This window comes from Coregonus clupeaformis, chromosome 20 (assembly GCF_020615455.1).
Source record: "Coregonus clupeaformis isolate EN_2021a chromosome 20, ASM2061545v1, whole genome shotgun sequence".
Classification (NCBI taxonomy): domain Eukaryota; kingdom Metazoa; phylum Chordata; class Actinopteri; order Salmoniformes; family Salmonidae; genus Coregonus; species Coregonus clupeaformis.
In genome coordinates this window covers 22,325,320-22,352,739 of record NC_059211.1, presented here as the reverse complement: position 1 = coordinate 22,352,739, position 27,420 = coordinate 22,325,320, and the positions used below count along the sequence as shown (strand labels likewise).

Genomic DNA, 27,420 nt, shown 5'->3' with positions numbered 1-27,420 from the left:
GTGTGTGTGTGTGTGTGTGTGTGTGTGTGTGTGTGTGTGTGTGTGTGTGTGTGTGTGTGTGTGTGTGTGTGTGTGTGTGTGTGTGTGTGTGTGTGTGTGTGTGTGTGTGTGTGTGTGTGTGTGTGTGTGTGTGTGTGTGTGTGCGCGCCATGTAGCAGTAAGATAGACATGAGGTTACTACATACCATTTGGGGAAAATAAGTGATGGCCTTCCCCAGGTCAAAGGTCAGAGGTCTGGAGATTCTGCACCTGTGTGGGTGTGGGTGTGTGTTTGTGTGTGTGTGTGAGGTCACACTGCCTGTTTGTGATTGGCTGTGTGGACCCATCACCCCAGTATCTATAAAGGCTGTGTGTCTGTTCATAAGTCATCTGACTGCCTGGAGCCAACATGGGGAGCTGTACGGCGAGCCTGTTCCTTCTACTGGGGTGCTTCACCACTGTGTTCTGTATCACACGGGAATATTTCATCGGGATTCAGGAGATCCAGTGGGATTATGCTCCCTCTGGGAAAAACATCATCCTCAACAAAACACTGAAGGAAGATGAGTGAGTAATTAAGTACAACTGTAATGAAGAAGTACAACTGTAATGAAGAAGTAATAATTATATATATATATATATATATATATATATACGCACATACACACTGTATATGTAGAAGTGTTGGGAAGTTATGATAGGAGTGTTTAAGAATTGAGTTGAACACAGCATTGCCTGTGTGATACACTTGTTACAGTGAAATCTACATTGTACAATGCCTTCAGTAAGTATTCACACCGCTTGACTTTTTTCCGCATTTTGTTTTGTGACAAAGTGGGATTAAAATGGATTGAACTGTAATTTTTTTTGTCATCAATCTACACAAAATACTGTCAAAAGTGGAAGAACATTTACATTATTATTCGTTATTTATTTATTTTGAAAAAACGCTAATATATCTTGATTAGATTAAGTATTCAACCCCCTGAGTCAATACATGTTAGAAACACCTTTGACAGCGAGTACAGCTCTGAGTATTTTTTTTTGGGGGGGTACATTTCTAAGAGCTTTGCACACATGGATTGTATGGCAGGTAGCCTAGCGGTTAAGAGCGTTGGGCCAGGAACCGAAAGGTCGCTGGTTTGAATCCCCGAGCCGGCAAGGTGGAAAGATCTGTTGTTCTGTTCTTGAGCAAGGCAGTTTACCCCCCAACAACTGCTCTCCGGACGCAGATGATGTCTGATTCAGTTGGGTTGAATACGGAAGACACATTTTGGTTTAATGCATTCAGTTGGGTTGAATACGGAAGACACATTTTGGTTTAATGCATTCAGTTGTGTTGAATACGGAAGACACATTTTGGTTTAATGCATTCAGTTGGGTTGAATACGGAAGACACATTTTGGTTTAATGCATTCAGTTGGGTTGAATACGGAAGACACATTTTGGTTTAATGCATTCAGTTGGGTTGAATACGGAAGACACATTTTGGTTTAATGCATTCAGTTGGGTTGAATACGGAAGACACATTTTGGTTTAATGCATTCAGTTGGGTTGAATACGGAAGACACATTTTGGTTTAATGCATTCAGTTGGGTTGAATACGGAAGACACATTTTGGTTTAATGCATTCAGTTGGGTTGAATACGGAAGACACGTTTTGGTTTAATGCATTCAGTTGGGTTGAATACGGAAGACACGTTTTGGTTTAATGCATTCAGTTGTGCAACTTTCCCTATAATACTTGTACATTATTTAATTGTTTTATTCTTCAAGCTCTGTCAAGTTGGTTGTCGATCATTCCTAGACAGCCATTTTCGAAGTCTTGCCATGGATTTTCAAGCCGATTTAAGTCAAAACTGTAACTAGGCCACTCAGGAACATTCAATGTCATCTTGGTAAGCAACTCCAGTGTATATTTGGCCTTGTGATTTTGGTTATTGTCCTGCTGAAAGGCGAATTCGTCTCCCAGTGTCTGTTGGAAAGTAGACTGAACCAGGTTTTCCTCTAGGATTTTGCCTGTGCTTAGCTCCATTCCAATTATTTTTATCCTAAAAAACTCCCTAGTCCTTGCTGATGACAAGCATACCCATAACATGATGCAGCCACCACCATGCTTGAAAATATGAAGAGTGGTACTCAGTGATGTGCTATGTTGGATTTGCCCCAAACATGGACAAAAAGTTAATTTCCTTGCCACATTTGTTGCAGTATTACTTAAGTGCCTTGTTGCAAACAGGATAAATGTGTTGGAATAAAATAACATCTGAACAGGCTTCCTTCTTTTCACTGTCATTTTGTTAGTATTGTGGAGTAACTACAATGTTGTTGATCCATCCTCTGTTATCTCCTATCACAACCATTAAACTCTGTAACTGTTTTAAAATCACCATTGGCCTCATGGTGAAATCCCTGAGCGGTTTCCTTCCTCTCCGGCAACTGAGTTAGGAAGGACGCCTGCATCTTTGTAGTGACTGATTGTATTGATACACCATCCAAAGTGTAATTAATAACTTCACCATGCTCAAAGGGATAATCAATGTCTGCTTTTTTGTTTTGTTTTTACCCATCTACCAATAGGTGCCCTTCTTTGCAAGCCATTGGAAAACCTCCCTGGTCTTTGTGGTTGAATCTGTGCTTGAAATTCATTACTCGATTGAGGGGACCTACATACAGTGGGGGAAAAAAATTATTTAGTCAGCCACCAATTGTGCAAGTTCTCCCCACTTAAAAAGATGAGAGGCCTGTAATTTTCATCATAGGTACGCGTCAACTATGACAGACAAATTAAGAAAAGAAATTCAGAAAATCACACTGTAGGATTTTAATGAATTTATTTGCAAATTATGGTGGAAAATAAGTATTTGGTCACCTACATACAAGCAAGATTTCTGGCTCTCACAGACCTGTAACTTCTTCTTTAAGAGGCTCCTCTGTCCTCCACTCGTTACCTGTATTAACAGCACCTGTTTGAACTTGTTATCAGTATAAAGACACCTGTCCACAACCTCAAACAGTCACACTCCAAACTCCACTATGGCCAAGACCAAAGAGCTGTCAAAGGACACCAGAAACAAAATTGTAGACCTGCACCAGGCTGGGAAGACTGAATCTGCAATAGGTGAGCAGCTTGGTTTGAAGAAATCAACTGTGGGAGCAATTATTAGGAAATGGAAGACATACAAGTCCACTGATAATCTCCCTCGATCTGGGGCTCCACGCAAGATCTCACCCTGTGGGGTCAAAATTATCACAAGAACGGTGAGCAAAAATCCCCAGAACCACACAGGGGACCTAGTGAATGACCTGCAGAGAGCTGGGACCAAAGTAACAAAGCCTACCATCAGTAACACACTACGCCTCCAGGGACTCAAATCCTGCAGTTTCAGAGCGTGTCCCCCTGCTTAAGCCAGTACATGTCCAGGCCCGTCTGAAGTTTGCTAGAGTGCATTTGGATGATCCAGAAGAGGATTGGGAGAATGTCATATGGTCAGATGAGACCAAAATATAACTTTTTGGTAAAAACTCAACTCGTCGTGTTTGGAGGACAAGAATGCTGAGTTGCATCCAAAGAACACCATACCTACTGTGAAGCATGGGGGTGGAAACATCATGCTTTGGGGCTGTTTTTCTGCAAAGGGACCAGGACTGACTGATCCATGTAAAGGAAATAATGAATGGGGACATGTATCGTGAGATTTTGAGTGAAAACCTCCTTCCATCAGCAAGGGCATTGAAGATGAAACGTGGCTGGGTCTTTCAGCATGACAATGATCCCAAACACACTGCCCGGGCAACGAAGGAGTGGCTTCGTAAGAAGCATTTCAAGGTCCTGGAGTGGCCTAGCCAGTCTCCAGATCTCAACCCCATAGAAAATCTTTGAGGGAGTTGAAAGTCCGTGTTGCCCAGCAACAGCCCCCAAAACATCACTGCTCTAGAGGAGATCTGCATGAAGGAATGGGCCAAAATAGTGTGTGAAAACCTTGTGAAGACTTACAGAAAATGTCTGACCTGTGTCATTGCCAACAAAGGGTATATAACAAAGTATTGAGAAACTTTTGTTATTGACCAAATACTTATTTTCCACCATAATTTGCAAATAAATTCATAAAAAATCCTACAATGTGATTTTCTGGATTTTTTTTTCTTATTTTGTCTGTCATAGTTGACGTGTACCTATAATGAAAATTACAGGCCTCTCTCATCTTTTTAAGTGGGAGAACTTGCACAATTGGTGGCTGACTAAATACTTTTTTTCCCCACTGTATAATTGTATGTGTGCGGTACAGAGATGGGGTAGTCATTGAAAAATCATGTTAATATCAGTAAGAGTCTATTGCCGTACCCGTGCGTCAACGTAACATAATAAAAAAATCCCCATCAAAATCTGTTGGTTTAAGCTAAATATATGTTTTTTTGCATGGGCTGCATCTCAATCCACCGCATCCACCTATGTTGGCCTTCCGTATATCTAGATATACTGTAGATAGGACCTTTATTTTTTTACTGTCTTTTTTGCCATTTATGAATGTGTTGTTCAATGCGTTTCTATGGACTATAGTAGTAAAGGCCAAATTCAATATTTTATCAAATCATTTTTGTATATATTTCTTTACTATTCCATATGTTAGCTTAGTAGTACCCCGCTCCCAACAGCTTAGACTTTGAGGTTAACCACAATTATTGAACACAGAATGAGCCCAGGCAATTTATTATGTGATTTGTTAAGCACATTTTTACTCCTGAACTTATTTAGACTTGTCATAACAAAGGGGTTGAATAATTATTGACACAAGACATTTCAGCTTTTCATTTTGATTTAATTGTCATATTTTGGAACAAAGCCAGACCAAAAATGTTACCTCACTTTTTTCACTCGCATACTGTGTAGACTTTTTTTTTTTTTTGGATGAATCCATTGAATAGTGTGGGCAATAGTCCAGTGTGTGTGTGTGTGTGTGTGTGTGTGTGTGTGTGTGTGTGTGTGTGTGTGTGTGTGTGTATACATGTTAATTATCTTCGCCTAACCTCCTCCACTCCACTACAGACAGGCAGCTACGTTCCTGGAGCGCGGGCCCCAGCGGATCGGCAGTGTGTACAAGAAGGCAGTTTACCTGCAGTACACCGACGCCACCTACACGAAGGAGATAACCAAGCCCAAGTGGCTGGGCTTCCTGGGCCCTGTGATATCGGCTGAGGAAGGGGACGTGATCTGGGTCCATCTGAAGAACATGGCCACTAGGCCCTACTCCATCCACTCCCATGGAGTCATGTACAACAAGTCCAATGAGGGTGAGTGGATGTGGATGGATGTCTAGAATAGAGAATAGAATATCCTACAGTTATCAACGCAACCTCCAAGACACATTTACATTTGCCATAACTGCAGGCAACAGAGATTATGGATTGTGTTGCCCTTTTTAATTATGGAGTGTGTTGCCGTCTGTAGATTATGGAGTGTGTTGGGACACCCTCTAATGTGAATCCTATGAATGTAGTGAGTGAATGGGGTGGGACACCCTCTAATGTGAATCCTATGCTCTTTGCCAGCCAGGTGGTTCTGGTGAAAGAGGTCATCTAAATCAGTTACCAGATGCTGTGGTTAAAACCTAAAACTATTCACATTTTTTTGGTGCCCACAAAATTAACCAAAACCATGTCCCTAAAATAAGGCAGCACAACCCAGTCTTGAGCCAAGAGAGAAACTCCCTACTGGGGACTGGGGTTCAAACCAGTCTTGAGCCATGCTCCAAGAGAGAAACCCAGTCTTGAGCCATGATAGAAACTCCCTACTGGGGACTGGGGTTCAAACCAGTCTTGAGCCATGCTCCAAGAGAGAAACTCCCTACTGGGGACTGGGGTTCAACCCAGTCTTGAGCCATGATCCAAGAGGGAAACTCCCTACTGGGGACTGGGGTTCAACCCAGTCTTGAGCCATGATCCAAGAGAGAAACTCCCTACTGGGGACTGGGGTTCAACCCAGTCTTGAGCCATGCTCCAAGAGGGAAACTCCCTACTGGGGACTGGGGTTCAACCCAGTCTTGAGCCATGCTCCAAGAGAGAAACTCCCTACTGGGGACTGTGGTTCAACCCAGTCTTGAGCCATGATCCAAGAAGGAATGGCCACACAACGACCCGGCCACCGTTTGAAAGTCAGTCACTGTCCAGAGTCAAGGTTGAGTGGTAATACTCCCGGGAACAAGTCACATGTAAAAATAAAGAACTCCCCACTGCGAACCGGGGTTCAATCCCTGCATCCACCTTTCCCACTCTTTCTCCCACCTGCCTGTATCCCCAATATTTACATACAATCTCAATAAAGTGTCAAAATCCCCCCCACACACACACACACACACAAAAGAATGGAGAGAAATTGAAGTCAGTCACTGATCCAGATGTCTCCCATATTGCCAAAGGTGCTCTGTACCCGGATCAGACGACGGACGCGGAGAAACATGACGACCGGGTGGATCCTGGGAAAAGCTACACCTACGTGTGGGTCCTGAGCGACACCCACGCCCCCACCAAGGACGACACCAACTGCCTGACGCGCGCCTATCACTCCCACCTCCATGCACCCAAAGACATCGCCTCAGGACTTGTAGGACCCCTCATCATCTGTAAAAAAGGTACAGGCTTCTTATCGGGCACCTAAACCACTGGTTATGTACAGTAAGTCATCAGGTTTTGAACAACAGCATGTAATGAACTGTTTGAGTTTTATGAATAGTGTTATTAGCCCACTGTGGCGATTAAGGGGGAACTGCTAGATGACACCAGTGATCCTGTGATTACAGAAGAGAGTACACACCATCTCCTGTGTCATAAAGTATGTTTTCATGTACATGGATGTTTATTTCTGAGATGCGCAGGTACCCTGGATGTCTACGGTGATAAGGCAGCAGACTACTCGTACGTTCTGATGTTCACTGTGTCGGACGAGAACATGAGCTGGTACCTGGACGACAACATCAAGACCTACTGCACTCAGCCCAAAACAGCAGCCAACAGCCCACAACAGCCATCAGCAGCAGCCAACAGCCCACAACAGCCATCAGCAGCAGCCAACAGCCCACAACAGCCATCAGCAGCAGCCAACAGCCCACAACAGCCATCAGCGGCAGCCAACAGCCCACAACAGCCATCAGCAGCAGCCAACAGCCCACAACAGCCATCAGCGGCAGCCAACAGCCCACAACAACCCACCACTACAGTAGACAAAGACGATGAAGCCTTCCAGGAGAGCAACCTGATGCACTGTGAGATTATTAACACAAATAACACCAATACACACACAGCCTGTGAGCCCACAGGCCACTAACACACTATGTCCACTGTTTTGCAGCGATCAATGGCTTTGTGTACGGCAACCTGCCTGACCTGAGCATGTGTGTCGGAAACAAGATCCACTGGCACCTGATCGGCATGGGCAATGAGGTGGACATCCATTCGGTGTTCTTTCATGGCCAGATCCTGACCCACCTTGGCCACCACACGGATGCGGTCAGCTTGTTCCCAGCCACCTTCACCAATGTGGAGATGACCGCTGACAACCCTGGCCAATGGCTGCTGAGCTGCCAGGTCAACGACCACCTGATGGGTATGGATGTGCGGATGTGTTTCACAAGCCAGGGACCGTATCCAAAAAGCATTTCAGAGTAGAAGTGCTGATCCGTTGTAGGACCAGGTGTTCCCTTGCCATATAATATCAGTAATAATGATCTAAAAGGCTAAACGAATAATTAGCACTCTTACTCTCAGACTCTTAGGCCCAGATAGACAGCCAATCAGAGGGTAAGGCCCAGATACAGCCAATCAGAGGGTAGTACAACATTTCACCAACAAGTTACAAGCCCTGTCACATAGTGAACATTTTTGTCAGAGTCAAAGTCTAATTAATGTAACCTCCCACTGGGCACAAACTGGTTGAATCAACGCTGTTTCCACATCATTTCTACAAAAAATACAATGTGATGACGTTGAATCAACGAGGAAAACTGATTGGATTTGCAAAAAGTCCCTCAACGTAAAGGAATTTCGGGAATGATTATCCTTTTTTCACCCAACTTTTAACCTAAGTCCAATGACATGGTTAAATTGGTTGTTGATTTCATGTTGAATTCACGTTAGTTGACAACTCAAATCAAATGTAAATGAAAACTAGATGTTAAACTGACGTCTGTGTCCAATGGGATAAAGTGATTGTCTTCCCCTGATTTCGTCACCTCAGCGGGCATGCAGGCCCTCTTTGAGGTAAAGAAGTGTTTCCCCGCCGTCCACAAGCCACGGCCCAACGGGGAGGTGAGGGAGTACTTCATCGCTGCTGAGGAGGTGCTGTGGGACTACGCCCCCTCACAGGTCAACCACGGCACAGGGAAACCTCTGAACACAGACGGGTCAGTAACATCACTGTCTACTGCGGTTTGGGCGCGCTTGTTTTTTAGTTGAAAAGGGATTTTTTTTAGTGTGTGTAACTATTGCCCAGTACCAATTTAAGCCTGGTCCAAAAATATTAAAAAGGGACTGGGGGGTTGTTTTCTGATCTGATTGTTACCATGTTCTTTGTCCCGCTGAATGTTCTCAGGGATTCAAAAACGTTCTTCCAGAGTGGTAACGATCGTATTGGGGGGAAATATAAGAAGGCCCAGTACAAGGAGTACACAGACAACACCTTCACCGTGCAAAAGGAGAGAACACCTGAGGAGTTGCACCTAGGGATTCTGGGTAATGTACAGTCGCTAGTTAAAGTCTACGCACACCTTGCACAGCCTTCACATTTTGCTGCCTTAAAATTAAATCTAAAAACGGATTACATTAGATTTTTTTCCTATCGATCTACACAACCTACTCCACATTTTCAAAGTGAAAGAAGAATTATAGAAAACTGTCCAAATTAGTAAAAAATAGAAAATAGGATGTATTGATTGATCATTCAAATCAACGGGGCTGTAGTGGAGCGGGTCGAGAGCTTCAAATTCCTCGGTTTCCACATCACTAAGGACCTATCATGGTCCACACACACCCACACAGTCCTGAAGAGGGCACGACAACACCTCTTTCCCCTCAGGAGGCTGAAAAGATTGAGAATGGGCCCTCAGATCCTCAAAAAGTTATACAGCTGCACCATTGAGAGCATCTTGACTGGCTGCATCACCGCTTGGTATGGCAACTGCTTGGCATCCAACCGCAAGGCGCTACAGATGGTAGTGCGTACAGCCCAGTACATCACTGGGGCCAAGCTCCCTGCCATCAAGGACCTCTATACCAGGCGGTGTCAGAGGAAGGCCCTAAAAATGGTAAAATACTCCAGCCACCCTAGTCATAGACTGTTCTCTCTGCAACCGGTACCGATGCAGGACCAACAGGACCCTGAACAGCTTCTACCCCCAAGCCATAAGCCTGCTAAATAGTTAACCAAATAATCTGCATTGACCCTTTTTATTATTACTTTTATTATTACATTTTTCACATTTAGCAGACGCTCTTATCCAGAGTGCATACATAATTTTTTTTTAATACTGGCCCCCCGTGGGAATCGAACCCACAACCCTGGCATTGCAAACACCATGCTCTACCAACTGAGCTACATCCCTGCCGGCCATTCCCTCCCATACCCTGGACCAATTGTGCGCCACCCCATGGGTCTCCCGGTCGGCTACAACAGAGCCTGGATTCGAACCAGGATCTCTAGTGGCACAGCTAGCACTAGCGCCTTAGACCACTGCGCCACTCGGGAGACACAGATTACGTGTTTTACTTTTCTATTATTTCTCTATTTTCTTTCTCTCTGCATTGTTGTGAAGGGCTCATAAGGAAGCATTTCACTGTTAGTCTACACCTGTTGTTTACAAAGCATGTGACAAATAAAATGGGATGTCTTCACACCCCTGAGTTAATACTTGGTGGAAGCACCTTTGGCAGCCATTACAGCTGTGAATCATTTTGAATACGATTCTACCAACTCTTAGGGCAACATATATTCATTGATTTTGTCAAAATCAGAAGACTGAGGCGAGTTTTCCTCTAACTTTTTACTTGGGCTTTGCTCCTTTCATATTTATTTTGATCCTGACAAACTCCTATGCTGGTGACAAGCATACCCATAACATGATGATGCCACAAGACGGAAGCCTGTATTAACAAATCCACCCCAAATCATCCATTCTGTTTGCATCAAGGCCGTTAACTAATATTGCAAGACAACATGGCAAAGACATTAACTACAGGTTTGGGTCAAATCCAATCCAATACAACACAGAGTAACCCCTCTGTATTCTCAAGTATTGTGGTGGCAGCATCATGTTATGGGTATGCTTGTCGCCAGCAGGGACTGGGGAGTTTGTCAGGATCTAAATAAATATGAAAGGAGCAAAGCCCAGGGACTAATACACAAATGTTTAAGTGAAAGATACACCAGAATGGCTTCCAAAAGGTGTTCAGTGCAACGCTTAAGTTGTAAATCAGCTATAGCGGTGCGTGGGTAAAATCACTGAGGAAGCCAAGCCAGTAAAAAAGCCATATTAAACCTATGTTGTGATATTTGCGTTGTTTGTTCTGTAACCCATTAGTCTATACGCCACCGTGATGTACAATAAGGCCGTGACAACAAAAAAGACCACAGTCACACAGCGGTGGAATAAATTCAACTACACATACGTCTGTTTCATCACAAAACCGGAGAGCAACATCGGTTCGGGGGAAGTCCACAAAGCAAATGTTGCATGTAACAAACAGTTATATGACCTGCAGCATGGTCACGCAAGATAATGTTTTCAACAGTTTACTAAACCACTACTGCTTTAGAACCACATAGTTACCGCAAGTCAGCACAAAGACGACAGGAGCACTCTGCTATTCCAGAACCATTTCAACTTAAACATTTAAACATCATCAAATCAACAAGGCTATATATGCTTAGTTTAATACACTGAAAACAAACTTAAAAGATACCAAAAACAATTTATTCCAATCAATGTTGCTAAATATCATGTGGCTGTCCATTGTACTGATTTCTGTGTGAGTGCGTGCACAAGAAAAGAAAAAAAAACGGTGATAAGTTGCGTCAATTCAAATCTGGTATTGGGAACAAAAGAGGTCAATACACGTCTTCTAAAATAGACCAGTATTTTAATTAATGCAAAACACTTCAATGGTAAATATGATGTTCGTATATCCGGGTCCACTGAAAAACCACGCAGGGCAGACAGAGAACTGATCCATTGTTATAAGTTCTTCTTTAAATACTCTGACAGAGATAGTTCCCGCTCCCTGCTGGCCTATCAGAGTAGAGACTGAGCGTGGTTTAGACTTACTCAGCCTATCGTTGGCGCATAGGCTGGTCCCAGCCCCTTGTCGCTTCACTGTTGCCAGGTGTTTAGTTGTTTTGCAACTTGTCCAGAGAGTCAGCAACCTCAGACATCTTTGTAGCAGAACACATGTCCTTGAGCGTTCTAACAAAGAGGCAGTGTGAGTCACAAGCCTTATCTCACCCTACTCCCTAACAGCTCCTCACATTAATCACAGCTTGTTAGGTTAAACAATTTACATCAGTACAGTACAAACCTTTTATGTTTAATCATTAATGCTTTCTTATTAAGCTAACAGCACATCTAAAATATAAGAGAATAATTTCCCACAACGGGCTCACCCTACTTGTAGACTAGTTGAACACCAATGCCATCCTCCTCTCTTTCATGTTGGCAAAACAGTCATACAGTACACTTTTAGTTTTAGTTGTCATAGGCTACCTAGCTAAAATGCTTGCAGCCTAACTTCCTCGCATGGGCAACAATTAACCAGCTAAGCTAGCTAGCTAGCTAGCTAATGTGAGCCTCCTACATCTAGGCTACATATTGAACTTCAATCGTCTCAGGCCAGTGGCACAATATAAGAATGTATGGTTAGATCAGAATCCTCTTCATAATCATTGGCCTGTACAGAGAATTAAGTCAAAACCACAAGTCCAAATCCCCATCTCCATCCATGGCTTAGGAAAAGGTTGATTTAGCAAGCTAGCTACTGCAGGCCATCAACACAAGCAGACCAGAAACAGACACATTTTTCTGAGAATGATGACATTTTGCTTAGGTTGTGATTTGATTGGTTTGAAGCCAAATCCAAACTGGCCTCCTTGGGGAGCGTTTTGCTGCTCCAGGACAACCCACATTGAGCTCAGCTCAATGATGATTGTCTAATTATTTTATAAAATATTTATAAAGGGAGGCCAAATACTTGCTGGAATTAATGAGGAGGCATCTCGAATTAACTCTGATCGTTTTTGTTTTGTTTTGTTTTTGTACATAGCAAACGGTCATTATTTTTCTCATGTAGAGGTACCGGATCCGGCTAAATAGGTTCCGGAACGAAACATTCCAAAACGGAGAGGTGCCGGATCAAGTTCCGGCAGGATCCGGCTCAAATTAAGCACCTTTTGAGTGCTCCTGAGTGGTCTAGTCTCAGTCCTGACTTAAATTTGCTTGAAAATTACAGACCAGGTTTGAATATTTCTGTCCATCAATAATTCCCAACCAAATTTATTGAGCTTGAGCAATTTTGACGAAAACAATGGACACTACTCTTACGTTAGAGTATTTTCTTACACATCTTTTTTACTATTTAGAAATGAAAGCACTTTATGTCCCCCCATTTGAAGGTGTCATTACTATTTGGACAAATTCACTTATCGTTTAGTAGTCAAAAGTTTTGTATTTAGTCCCATATTCCTAGCACGCAATGACTAACTACACATTCAGTTTGTTTTGGTTGTGTTTCAGATTATGTTGTGCCCAATAGAAATGAATGGTAAATAATGTAGTGTGTCATTTTGGAGTCACTTTTATTGTAAATAAGAACAGAATATGTTTCTGAACACTTTCACATTAATGTAGATGCTACAATGATTACAGATAATTATGAATTAATCATGAATAATGATGAGAGAAAGTTACAGAGGCACAAAGATCATACCCCGAAAACATGCTAACCTCTCACCATTTCCAATAACAGGGGAGGTTAGCATTTTTTGGGGCTATGATATTTATGCCTCTAACTCTGTAAATCCAATTTAATCCCTTTTTAAATGTGAAGACTGTGCAATGGGTGTGTAGACTTTCACTAGGCACTGTAGTTCATTCATTCTGCAGGTTGATTCTGTTGCTCCAGGAGAAGAAGAACTATCCCCCTAGTCTTGTAGTGGTCCTCTGTAGCTTATATGGTTACCATGGCGCTGGCAACGCCTGGACAGTGGGTTCGATACCAGGGATAGCCCATATGTAAAAAAAATATATATACATGCATACTTTTTGTTACTTTGGATAAAAGCGTCTGCTAAATTGCATATTTCTATAAATGTATTAATGATTGATTGGCGGCCGTTTGCGTTGCAGGTCCTGTGATCAGGGCTGAGGAGGAGGACACCATCAAGGTGGTGTTTAAGAACAAGGCCAACCATCCATTCTCCATGCAGCCCCATGGGGTGCAGTACAGCATCGAGCAGTCGGGGACACTCTACTACAACGAACTGGAAGGTTAGAAGTAGTAACATATTTATTACATGTTAAGTCAACACGTTAACATTCTTTTTGTATTAAAAAGTTTCCCTTTCAGTGATAATGTCTCCCAGTATCATACCATCAATGAACTCTCCTAACACTTTCACAGAATCCTACACTGCTAAAAAACTCAGAGAAATCAAGAAAGAGACAAGTAAGTACGCTCATTTATGCCTATTTCTTATATACCCACAGTATCCAGCAAGGTTGGCGTCAATTCAATTTCAATGCCAGTCAATTGGAATTCCAATTTTATTTAATCCTTTTCAATGGGCCCGATTCAATCCGTAGCACTAAAGGTCTGCGCTACAGCGTGATAGAAATGTAAAGGCTATGTTCCTGCGTTAGCGGAGACTGCGTTCATGGTAAACGCTGCATAAGTCAGCTCAATCTAAAATTACCTTTACATTTAAAATCATGCTACAGCACAGATCTTCAGCGCTACAGATTGAATCGAGCCCTTACTTTCTGAGTTGACTGGAATCTAAATGGAATTGACTCCAATCCTGGTACCCAGTTCCTGCAGGTGTTTAGCCACACTGAGGTGGTGGTGGGGGCCCGGCCGGCCGGCCAGGGATGTTTTATGTTTGATCTACAGGATCTTTCTCTTACCAAACTAGCAACGCTGTGGGGGTTTTCACGCTCAACAGTTTCCCGTGTGTATCAAGAATGGTCCACCACTCAAAGTACGTCCAGCCAACTTGACACAACTGTTGGAGTCAACATGGGCCAGCATCCCTGTGGAACGCTTTCGACGCCGTGTAGATTCCATGCCCTGACGAATTGAGGCTGTTCTGATGGCAAAAGAGGGTGCAACTCAATATTAGGAATATGCGTGTTTTGTACACTTAGTGTATATGCATGATAGATTTGGTTGTCTTTCTGATACAATGTAACACTTTCCCTAAATACCTTGAAGGCTTGAAAATTATGAAATGTATGCATTGAATGAAATTGTAATAAATAAATAATAAATACATTCCTATTAAATAGCAAGGGCGCATCGGCCCAATGTGGGCAGCCTACATGGGGCCAATATTTTAGCCCGCGTTGGGCCCACATCGTGCCAATGTGGGCATGTTTGCTGGGATAGTTCTAATCCTGGTCCTTTTGTTTTTGCTGTAACACGGAGACCGTTTATTCAACTAATTTATTAAACTAATCAACTCATCACCAAGCCATTGAATCTTTATCTTATTTACCTACACCCCTATCCTCCAGGAACTGTAACCCCTCCCCCGGCAGCGCTGGTCAAACCAGGCACCACCCACACCTATGAGTGGGTGGTCCCTAAGGGGGGCGGACCGGTAAAGGACGATGCAGACTGCATTACATATCTCTACTACTCAGCCGTGGACCCTGTCAAAGACACCAGCTCCGGCCTCGTCGGACCCCTCCTGGTCTGCAAAAAGAAGACCCTCAAAAAAGGGAAACAGGTAAAGAAATGGAATTGAATACCTTTACATTTACATTTTAGTCATTTAGCAGACACTCTTATCCAGAGCGACTTACATGAGCAATTAGGGTTAAGTGCCTTGCTTAAGGGCACAGACAGATTTTTCACCTAGTCGGCTCGGGGATTAGAACCAGCGACCTTTCGGTTACTGGCACAACGCTCTTACCCACTAAGCTACCTGCCGCCCTTTATTGTCAGTGTGTCAGAAATATTGAATCTGGAATGTTTTCATCATCTTACTTGGCATTACAAAAGGTCAAATACAGACAGAGCACTCACATCACATCTTATGGAATGAATTAGTCTCACGTTTATTTCCCATTTCAGAAAAACGTGAACAAGGAGTTCCACATGCTGGCTACCGTGTTTGATGAGAACCTGAGCTGGTACCTGGATGACAACATCAACCAGTTCACCAAGGCTCCTAAAACTGTCAACAAGGAGGATGAGGACTTCCAGGAATCGAACAAAATGCACTGTGAGTCTTTTAGGCTGTGTTTTACACAGGCAGCCCAGTTCTGGTCTTTTATCCAACTATTGGCAAAAGAGCTGATTTGATTGGTCAAAAAGACCAAATTAGTGGAAAAATATCAGAATTGGGCTGCCTGTGTAAACACAGCCTTAGAACACTGATCCATGATGGAAACATTTTAAACTGTGATGCTAATTCAGCTACAAAACATGTCTCCTTTGGCAAAATTGCAATTAAAATAATTCCTTCTGTTACTTTCAAAAAGCCTATATTGTAATGGGATTTCCCTACGGACACAAAACACCAACACACAGAGCAGTTACCAACAACCTAACACATTTCAGCCTCTTACTGGTCTTCTGTAGGGCACTAACTTTTCAATTTCCTGTTCCCATAGCGATCAATGGCTACATGTATGGGAACCTCCCAGGGCTGACCATGTGTAAGGGGGACAAGGTGTCATGGCACCTGTCTGGCCTGGGCTCTGAGGCTGATATCCACGGCCTCTACTTTGAAGGGAACAGGTTCATCTACAGAGAGACACGCAGAGACGTCATGAACGTGTTCCCTCACATCTCCCACACTGTCATGATGGAGCCAGACAGCATGGGTAAGACACATTATGGATGGAGGGATAGATGGGTGGGTGGATGGATGAATGGAGAGATGGAGAGATGGATGAATGGAGGCAGAGAGGGAGGGGCAGACGGAAGGAAAGAATTTAACATAAATCGTAAAATGTTTACTTCTGTTCTAATATGAAAATCAATTAAAACTAATTACAATAACAGACAATGCATTTGTTCCCCTCCTCCAGGTCAGTTTGAGGTGGTGTGCATGACAACGGATCACTACCAGGGAGGTATGAGGGCCAACTACACAGTGCAGAAGTGTAGTATGTTCAACAGGCAGTCGGAGATCATGCTCCACTCGAAGACCTACTACATTGCAGCGATGGAGATAGACTGGGACTACTCCCCCAACCGGACCTGGGAGCAGGAGATGTACCACGGCCTCACACATAGGTATTCTAACCCTAGCTTCATGTCCACACCCCCAGCTCAACCCTAACCCCAGCCATAACCCTAACCCCAGCTCAACCCTAACCCCAGCTCAACCCTAACCCCAGCCATAACCCTAACCCCAGCTCAACCCTAACCCCAGCCATAACCCTAACCCCAGCCACAACCCTAACCCCAGCTCAACCCTAACCCCAGCCATAACCCAAGAAACATTCCTGTTCCGTGCTTGAGACATGGATCTACAATACATCATGATCAGTTTAGTTTTTTTGAGTATGTTTTCTTTGTCTCCAGTCCAGGAAATGATTTCATTGATAAACAGGATAAGTTCATCGGCTCCAAGTACAAGAAAGTTGTGTACAGGGAGTTCACCAACAATAAATTCACCAAACAGAAGGAGAGATCAGCAGACATGCAACACCTGGGGATCCTGGGTAAGTTGTAGTAGAAAGGGTTTGGTTCTGGGTATGTTGTAGTAGAAAGGGTTTGGTTCTGGGTATGTTGTAGTAGAAAGGGTTTGGTTCTGGGTAAGTTGTAGTAGAAAGGGTTTGGTTCTGGGTAAGTTGTAGTAGAAAGGGTTTGGTTCTGGGTATGTTGTAGTAGAAAGGGTTTGGTTCTGGGTATGTTGTAGTAGAAAGGGTTTGGTTCTGGGTATGTTGTAGTATAAAGGGTTTGGTTCTGGGTAAGTTGTAGTGACATATGGAATTTGAATGTCCTTTTGTTTTTGGGCTAATGTCCATCCTTGAATAGTTTTATGAGACGTCTGTTGAAATCAATGGTCTTTCATTGTTTTAATTGCCATACTTTACATCCCCGGGACCAAGCACTGACTTTACATTATTTACATTTAGAATCGTATTAAACTGACCTGTTATGAATCCTGATCGATGACCCCTCTGGTTTCTTTCCCCAGGCCCTATGATCCATGCAGACGTTGGTGACAAAGTGAACATAGTCTTCAAGAACATGGCCACAAGAACTTACTCTATTCACGCCCACGGGGTGAAGACGGACGTTCCACAGGTCAAAGAAACTAAGCCAGGTAAAATAAACAACACCCATAAGACATTGGATTTGACCGGCTAGTGTTATAGACATTGGATTTGACCAGCTAGTGCTATAGACATTGGATTTGACCGGCTAGTGCTATAGACATTGGATTTGACCAGCTAGTGTTTTAGACATTGGATTTGACCAGCTAGTGCTACAGACATTGGATTTGACCAGCTAGTGTTATAGACATTGGATTTGACCAGCTAGTGTTATAGACATTGGATTTGACCGGCTAGTGTTATAGACATTGGATTTGACCGGCTAGTGATTTAGAGGTTTAGATTTAGAGAGTTTATTAGTCACATGCACAGAGTTGCAGATTTAATAGCAGGGTACAGTGACATGCTTAAGCTCCGAGCTCCAACAGTGCAGGCCAAAAAGTGTTATAGACATTGGATTTGACCAGCTAGTGCTATAGACATTGGATTTGACCAGCTTGTGCTATAGACATTGGATTTGACCGGCTAGTGTTATAGACATTGGATTTGACCAGCTAGTGTTATAGACATTGGATTTGACCAGCTAGTGTTATAGACATTGGATTTGACCAGCTAGTGTTATAGACATTGGATTTGACCAGCTAGTGCTATAGACATTGGATTTGACCAGCTAGTGTTATAGACATTGGATTTGACCAGCTAGTGCTATAGACATTGGATTTGACCAGCTAGTGCTATAGACATTGGATTTGACCAGCTAGTGTTATAGACATTGGATTTGACCGGCTAGTGTTATAGACATTGGATTTGACCAGCTAGTGTTTTAGACATTGGATTTGACCAGCTAGTGTTATAGACATTGGATTTGACCAGCTAGTGCTATAGACATTGGATTTGACCAGCTAGTGCTATAGACATTGGATTTGACCAGCTAGTGCTATAGACATTGGATTTGACCAGCTAGTGTTATAGACATTGGATTTGACCAGCTAGTGCTATAGACATTGGATTTGACCAGCTAGTGCTATAGACATTGGATTTGACCAGCTAGTGTTATAGACATTGGATTTGATCAGCTAGTGCTATAGACATTGGATTTGACCAGCTAGTGATAGTAGTAGTTTCAAAAGCATTGATATTTTATTACTATGGACTACTCTTATATAGATTTCAGGACCCTGTTCTATAGAATAACAACTTTGTAGTGAGTGAGAGTTAGAGTTTCCTAAAGCAGAGTTGTCCCATACAGGTGAAACACAGACATACACATGGTACGTCCCCAAGACAGCTGGGCCTACAGACAAACAGGAGTCATGCAGTGTGGGAGCTTATTACTCCACGGTCGACGTCAACAAGGTAATGAGATACCACAAACTGATCAGGGCCTCGTTTCCCAGAGCCTTTCGTAGAGTTGAGATCATCATTAGAACCTTCTAACAATGTATCTTTAGTAGTTTTTTTTGGTGCGCCAGGACCATTTACAGTTGAGCTCGCTCAGTTTAGCGCAACGCTGATTGGCTATTATTTTATGCTTTTTTTTTTATCAAGGGAGGCCAAATGCTCGCTGGCTTGCCTTACATTCAGTGCTACAGGCGGCAAAAATGTCGTACTCTTTTTGACCAGACAGCATCAGATAGATGGGCAACACATACAGAGACAGAGGGGTCACTCTGATGAGAAACATTCAGCTTCTTTGAAATTGAAGGAAAATTATGAAACACAAAAATGAAAAGATAAATTATTGTATATGTTTTTTATTGGTTCCCTTGGCATCCACGAATACATGCTACTGCTTATTATACCTCAGTGATTCAGCCCCATTCAGCAATATGGCCCGCTTCAAATTCAAATACTTAATGCACCATCGGGTGTTTTCCATACGAATACCACAGTTAGAACAATAAGCCAGATGTTTCACCAGATGGAGAAATCTAAAATCATCCATTTGGTTCCACTCACCACCAAATGTGGTGATGAGAGGAAGGCCAGTGGCTGGCAGTGAGAGAAGATGGAGTGAGATGGATTTTGGCCGACAAATGCAAATGTTCTCATCGCGATTAAACGTTTGACCTCAATACAGCTTTCTGTTTCCAAAACTACAATCTGTTTTATTTTTATTTTTATAGAAAGAGTGCCAAGGCGAATTGAGTTATTGCACAAGCGCACCTCAGAAATACGCAAATACTTGCTCTAACGCACCAATAGGGTCTCACTAGCTCGTGCTTGGCTCTGTCCACCTCCTTGCTTGTTCTGCCCATGTTTCATTTGCTCCCATTGGAAACGACAGGCTCTGGTCTATTTTGGGTTATCTATGAAAATCTTTGGGAATACGTGGATGAAGTCAGCGCTATCACTATCTACTGATTTTAATGTCTATGAAGCAATATGGCGATCTTCAAATTCAAATATATCCGGCCTCATGCGCCATCGGAAGTTTTCATAGGAATGGATGATGTCAGCGCTATCACGCTCTACTGGTTTCAATATCCATGGTCTGACGGCGACTGCTCATTAACTTCAGAATGAAGTTGACTACAAATACAAAGTTGCCAAAGTATTTGCAATGGTTACAAACAAGTGAATGATACAATTATGCTTCAAATGAAAACCGAGATGACAGCGTTAAAAGATAAATAGGATAGGTCAAAATGGGCCAATATAGGCTATTTCAATCATATTTAAATACATATAATGTTCAATCAATTGAGTTATATTTTGCTACTAGGCTACTCTAATTTTTGCCTCAATGTGTTTCATGTGTGACAACATGTGCGCAATGATGTACCTAACCCTCAAAAGCCTATTTGCAGCAATGATATACCTAACCCTCAAAAGCCTATTTGCAGCCATAGGCGGTAATATCTCTCTAGGTGCTAATCCGTAGTCAATTATTGAGGAATAATTATAATGTTAAAGTAAGATTTGAATGGAGGATGCTGATCCGAGCGCAGCTTTGTTTTTCCTTCGACCATATCAGTATCGAGACACGGTCTAATGATGCACTTAACGAACGTTCTCCGCTACGTGCTTGTTTGGGAAACACTTAAAAAGTTGGCTCGTAAATAACGGTGCAATCTGATAATCGTAATGCTTAAGTTACATCATACCCCTGCACATCGACTCGGTACTGGTACCCCGTGTATATAGCCAAGTTACCGTTAGTCATAGCGTATTTATGCCTTTTTTTTATTTTTCTTCTATTCTATTTTTCTCTCTGCATTGTTGGGAAGGGCCCGTATGTAAACATGGCACTGTTAGTCTACATCTGTTGTTTACGAAGCATGTGACAAATACATTTGATTTGACATCGCAACTAGAAAACGAGGCCCAGTTCTACTGGTCTCTACCAATGACTTATATAAACATGTTATATTAATACATACACCGAGTATACCAAATACATACACCGAGCATACCAAACATTATGACATTGCAACTAGAAAACGGGAATACCAATTACTTATATAAACATGTTATATAAATACATGCACTGAGTATACCAAACATTAAGAACCCCCCCACCCACCACCACCACATATACACCACCACCACCACCACCACCACATATACACTACATGACCAAAAGTATGTGGACACCTGCTCGTCCAACATCTCATTCCAAAATCATGGGAATTAATATGGAGTTGGTCCCCCCTTTGCTGCTAAACAGCCTCCACTCTTCTGGGAAGGCTTTCCACTAGATGTTGGAACATTACTGCAGGGACTTGCTTCCATTCAGCCACAAGAGCATTAGTGAGGTCGGGCACTGATGTTGGGCGATTAGGCCTGGCTCACAGTCGGCGTTCCAATTCATCCCAAAGGTGTTTGATGGGGTTGAGGTCAGGGCTTTGTGCAAGCCAATCAAGTTCTTCCACACTGATCTCAACAAACCATTTCTGTATGGACCTCGCTTTGTGCACGGGGGCATTGACACGCTGAAATAGGAAAGGGCCTTCCCCAAGCTGTTGCCATAAAGTTGGAAGCACAGAATCGTCTACAATGTCATTGTACGCTGTAGCGTTAAGATTTCCCTTCGCTGGAACTAAGGGGCCTAACCCGAACCATGAAAAACAGCCCCAGACCATTATTCCTCCTCCACCAAACTTTACAGTTGGCACTATGCATTGGTGCAGATAGCGTTCTCCTGGCATCCGCTAAACCCAGATTCATCCCTCAGACTACCAGATGGTGAAGCGTGATTCATCACTACAGAGAACGCATTTCCACTGCTCCAGAGTCCAATGGCGGTGAGCTTAACACCACTCCAGCCAACGCTTGGCATTGCGCATGGTGATCTTAGGCTTGTGTGCAGCTGCTCGGCCATGGAAACCCATTTCATGAAGCTCCTGACAAACAGTTATTGTGCTGATGTTGCTTCCAGAGGCAGTTTGGAACCCGGTAGTGAGTGTTGCAACAGAGGACAGATGATTTTTACACGCTTCAGCACTCGGCGGTCCCGTTCTGTGAGCTTGTGTGGCCTACCACTTCACGGCTGAGCCGTTGTTGCTCCTAGACGTTTCCACTTCATAATAACAGCACTTACAGTTGACCGGGGCATTTCTAGCAGGGCAGATATTTCACGAACTGACTTGTTGGAAAGGTGCCACCCTATGACAGTGCCACGTTGAAAGTCACTGAGCTCTTTAGTTAGGCCATTCTACTGCCAATGTTTGTCTATGGAGATTGCGTGGCTGTGTGCTCGATTTTATACACCTGTCAGCAATGGGTATGCCTGAAATAGCAGAATCCACTAATTTGAAGGGTTGTCCACATACTTTTGTATATATAGTGTACATATATATATATATATATATACACAGTGAGGGAAAAAAGTATTTGATCCCCTGCTGATTTTGTACGTTTGCCCACTGACAAAGACATGATCAGTCTATAATTTTAATGGAAGGTTTATTTTAACAGTGAGAGACAGAATAACAACAAAAAAATCCAGAAAAACATATGTCAAAAATGTTATAAATTGATTTGCATTTTAATGAGGGAAATAAGTATTTGACCCCTCTGCAAAACATGACTTAGTACTTGGTGGCAAAACCCTTGTTGGCAATCACAGAGGTCAGACGTTTCTTGTAGTTGGCCACCAGGTTTGCACACATCTCAGGAGGGATTTTGTTCCACTCCACTTTGCAGATCTTCTCCAAGTCATTAAGGTTTCGAGGCTGATGTTTGGCAACTCGAACCTTCAGCTCCCTCCACAGATTTTCTATGGGATTAAGGTCTGGAGACTAGCTAGGCCACTCCAGGACCTTAATGTGCTTCTTCTTGAGCCACTCCTTTGTTGCCTTGGCCGTGTATTTTGGGTCATTGTCATGCTGGAATACCCATCCACGACCCATTTTCAATGCCCTGGCTGAGGGAAGGAGGTTCTCACCCAAGATTTGATGGTACATGGCCCCGTCCATCGTCCCTTTGATGCGGTGAAGTTGTCCTGTCCCCTTAGCAGAAAAACACCCCCAAAGCATAATGTTTCCACCTCCATGTTTGACAGTAGGGATGGTGTTCTTGGGGTCATAGGCAGCATTCCTCCTCCTCCAAACACGGCGAGTTGAGTTGATGCCAAAGACCTTGATTTTGGTCTCATCTGACCACAACACTTTTACCCAGTTCTCCTCTGAATCATTCAGATGTTCATTGGCAAACTTCAGACGGGCCTGTATATGTGCTTTCTTGAGCAGGGGGACCTTGCGGGCGCTGCTGGATTTCAGTCCTTCACGGCGTAGTGTGTTACCAATTGTTTTCTTGGTGACTATGTCCCAGCTGCCTTGAGAACATTGACAAGATCCTCCTGTGTAGCTCTGGGCTGATTCCTCACCGTTCTCATGATCATTGCAACTCCACGAGGTGAGATCTTGCATGGAGCCCCAGGCCGAGGGAGACTGACATTTCTTTTGTGTTTCTTCCATTTGCAAATAATCGCACCAACTGTTGTCACCTTCTCACCAAGCTGCTTGGCGATGGTCTTGTAGCCCATTCCAGCCTTGTGTAGGTCTACAATCTTCTCCCTGACATCCTTGGAGAGCTCTTTGGTCTTGGCCATGGTAGAGAGTTTGGAATCTGATTGATTGATTGCTTCTGTGGACAGGTGTCTTTTATACAGGTAACAAGCTGAGATTAGGAGCACTCCCTTGTGTGCTCCTAATCTCAGCTTGTTACCTGTATAAAAAGACACCTGGGAGCCAGAAATCTTTCTGATTGAGAGGGGTCAAATACTTATTTCCCTCATTAAAATGCAAATCAATGTATAACATTTTTGACATGCGTTTTTCTGGATTTTGTTGTTGTTATTCTGTCTCTCACTGTTCAAATAAACCTACCATTAAAATTATAGTCTGATCATTTCTTTGTCAGTGGGCAAACGTACAAAATCAGCAGGGGATCAAATACTTTTTTCGCTCACTGTACATACATACACTACCGGTCAAAAGTTTTAGAACACCTACTCATTCAAGGGTTTTTCTTTATTTTGACTATTTTCTACATTGTAGAATAATAGTGAAGACATCAAAACTATGAAATAACACATATGGAATCATGTAGTAACCAAAAAAGTGTTAAGGAAATCAAAATATATGTTATATTTGAGATTCTTCAAATAGCCACCCTTTGCCCTGATGACAGCTTTGCACACTCTTGGCATTCTCTCAACCAGCTTCATGAGGTACTCACCTTGAATGCATTTCAATTAACAGGTGTGCCTTCTTAAAAGTTAATTTATGGAATTTCTTTCCTTCTTAATGCGTTTGAGCCAATCAGTTGTGTTTTGACAAGGTAGGGGGGTATACAGAAGATAGCCCTATTTGATTAAAGACCAAGTCCATATTATGGCAATAACAGCTCAAATAAGCAAAGAGAAACGACAGTCCATCATTACTTTAATGAAGGTCAGTCAATACGGAAGCTTTCAAGAACTTTGAATGTTTCTTCAAGTGCCGTCGCAAAAAACATCAAGCGCTATGATGAAACTGGCTCTCATGAGGACCGCCACATGAATGGAAGACCCAGAGTTACCTCTGCTGCAGAGGATAAGTTCATTAGAGTTACCAGCCTCAGAAATTGCAGCCCAAATAAATGCTTCACAGAGTTCAAGTAACAGACACATCTCAACATCAACTGTTCAGAGGAAACTGTGTGAATCAGGTCTTCATGGTCGAATTGCTGCAAAGAAACCACTACTAAAGGACACCAATAAGAAGAAGAGACTTGCTTGGGCCAAGAAACACGAGCAATGGACATTAGACTGGAGGAAATGTGTCCTTTGGTCTGGAGTCCAAATTGGAGATTTTTGGTTCCAACCGCAGTGTCTTTGTGAGACGCGGTGTGGGTGAACGGATGATCTCCGCATGTGTATTTCCCACCGTAAAGCATGGAGGAGGTGGTGTTATGCTTTTCTGGTGACACTGTCTGTGATTTATTTAGAATTCAAGGCACACTTAAACAGCATGGCTACCACATCATTCTGCAGTGATACGCCATCCTATCTGGTTTGGGCTTAGTGGGACTATCATTTGTTTTTCAACACGACAATGACCCAACACACCTCCAGGCTGCGTAAGGGCTATTTTACCAAGAAGGAGAGTGATGGAGTGCTGCATCAGATGACCTGGCCTTCACAATCACCCGACCTCAACCAAATTGAGATGGTTTGGGATGAGTCGGACCGCAGAGTGAAGGAAAAGCAGCCAACAAGTGCTCAGCATATGTGGGAACTCCTTCAAGACGGTTGGAAAAGCATTCCAGGTGAAGCTGGTTGAAAGAATGCCAAGAGTGTGCAAAGCTGTCATCAAGGCAAAGGGTGGCTATTTGAAGAATCTCAAATATAAAATATATTTTGATTTGTTTAACACTTTTTTTGGTTACTACATGATTCCATATGTGTTATTTCATAGTTTTGATGTCTTCAATATTATTCTACAATGTAGACAATAGTCAAAATAACGAAAAACCCTTGAATGAGTAGGTGTTCTAAAACATTTGACCGGTAGTGTACATACACACATGTTAAAACACATATTTACATACATCATTGGTCTCTACCCCCCCAGGACCTGTACAGTGGTCTAATTGGTCCCCTAGTGATATGTGCGCGGAGCTATGCGAGGACGTTTGGACTGAAGAAGGAAGTGGAGGAGTTTGCGCTCCTCTTCATGGTGTTTGATGAGAACGAGTCCTGGTACCTGGACGACAACATCAAAACAAACATCAAGACCCCCTCCAGGAACATCAAAGAGGACGAGGATTTCATCGAGAGCAATAAAATGCATGGTGAGGCTGTGGGGGAAAGAGGGGTGTGGGTTATTTTACCACTCTTAATAGGAAAGCATTTGCTTAATGATTTCTGAAGCATTTATATTAGGCCTTATAAAGGATTTATGAAGCCTTTCGTAATTAGGCCTTAAAAAGCGCTTGTTTGTTTGTTTGAAGTGGGACCAGGGCCTAGTCACAAAGCGTCTCAGAGTAGTAGTGCTGATCTAGGACCAGTTTAGGCTTTTAGATCATAGTGAGTAAGATTATATAGACGGGGGGGAGGGGATCTGATCCTAGATCAGTACACCTACTATGAGACTCTTGATAAATACTGCCCCGGATAAATTGACGCGTCACTGACACTTCTGTGTGTCTCTGCTGCAGGCATCAACGGGCAGCTGTATGGAAACCTGCTGGGACTGAATATGGAAGTGGGGGACAAGGTGTACTGGTACCTGATGGGGATGGGTAATGAGGTGGACCTCCACACTGCCCACTTCCACGGGCACAGCATCGACTATAAGGTAAGGTCCCATGTGACCATATTTAAAAAGTCAAAAACCCGTTAGGTGTACATTTCCTGAAAACGTTCAAAGCAGCATAACTTTACCTCTAATTTAAGTGTATGAAGCTCTGAATCATCAGAATTTTTATGAAAACAGAACATTGAATTTTGTATGCATACGCTTTATCTAAGGAACGCACAGGGCGTGTAGACTTTTGGGGCTCAATTCAAATCTGCGCTACAGCACGATAGAAATTTAAAAAGGCAATGTTCACGCATTAGCGGAGACTGCATTCACGGTAAACGCTGCATAGGACGGCTCAATCGGAAATTACCTTTAAATTCCAATCACGCTATAACGCTGAACTTCCACCCTACGGATTGAATCAAGCCCTTGTTCTTCTAGCCCAGGAATAATACATCTGAATCAACTCATGGTACATACATTCTCTGGTCCTGTGTTCCCCAGCTGAGTGGAGAGTCCCACCGTACAGACGTGATTGGCCTGTTCCCAGGCACCTTCCAGACGGTGAAGATGAAGCCTAAGTACCCTGGCTCTTGGTTGCTGCACTGCCACGTCGCAGACCACATCAAGGCCGGCATGGTGACTGTCTACACAGTCACTGAGAAAGGTGAGGAGTGTGTGTGGGTTGGGTTCACTGTGTGTGAAAGTGTGTGTGTGTGTGTGTATGTGTGTGTTTACTCTATAATTTTGCTGTTACATTATACAACTAACCTCTGTGTGTTTTTGTGTCTTCAGAAAAGAAGGGCTTTTTTGGATGAACACGGAGCATAAAACTTCATTAAAAACACAGAAAACAGCAAAGAAAAGCTACGTACATCTTCAGTAATTACACATTGACCTCGTATTCCACACAAGGAGCACAGTGACCACTGACCACAAACTGAATGCATGAATTAACTAAAATGGCTTTAATACAGGGTTTAAGCAATGAGCAATGTCTAATGTCAATGCTCTAAAATCAATTTTGAATTAAAACAAATATAAAATCCTCCCTGATGTTGTTTCTAATGTTGTCCAACATTGGCACAAACGACAGTGTCTAGGATTTACAGAGAACGGCGCAACAAACAAAAAACATCCAGTCAGCAGCAGTCCTGTGGGTGAAAACATCTCGTTGATGAGAGAGGTCGAAGGAGAATGGCAAGAATGGTGCAAGC

At 43.0% G+C, this 27,420-nt stretch overlaps 1 protein-coding gene across 1 annotated transcript; it reads left to right on the top strand.

Moving 5' to 3' along the window:
• The first annotated feature begins 364 nt into the window (after nucleotides 1-364).
• On the top strand, nucleotides 365-27,252 carry LOC121534121 (ceruloplasmin). Its single transcript, XM_045205394.1, has 20 exons — nucleotides 365-546; nucleotides 5,027-5,271; nucleotides 6,396-6,608; nucleotides 6,852-7,238; nucleotides 7,325-7,579; nucleotides 8,210-8,375; nucleotides 8,564-8,703; nucleotides 13,365-13,505; nucleotides 13,639-13,683; nucleotides 14,751-14,965; nucleotides 15,313-15,463; nucleotides 15,855-16,067; nucleotides 16,275-16,482; nucleotides 16,774-16,913; nucleotides 17,393-17,521; nucleotides 18,721-18,827; nucleotides 25,532-25,751; nucleotides 26,118-26,257; nucleotides 26,708-26,870; nucleotides 26,999-27,252. Exons 1-20 carry the CDS (start codon nucleotides 389-391, stop codon nucleotides 27,019-27,021), a joined length of 3,459 nt encoding a protein of 1,152 aa, XP_045061329.1. The 5' UTR covers nucleotides 365-388; the 3' UTR covers nucleotides 27,022-27,252.
• The last annotated feature ends 168 nt before the right edge of the window (nucleotides 27,253-27,420 follow it).

Bases quoted from the DNA above. Each gene is read 5' to 3' on its own strand.
- LOC121534121 (XM_045205394.1), top strand. From the start codon at position 389: ATGGGGAGCTGTACGGCGAGCCTGTTCCTTCTACTGGGGTGCTTCACC. The intron at 5,272-6,395 runs GTGAGTGGATGT...ATATTGCCAAAG, and splicing joins GTACAACAAGTCCAATGAGG to GTGCTCTGTACCCGGATCAG. The intron at 14,966-15,312 runs GTAAAGAAATGG...TTCCCATTTCAG, and splicing joins CCCTCAAAAAAGGGAAACAG to AAAAACGTGAACAAGGAGTT.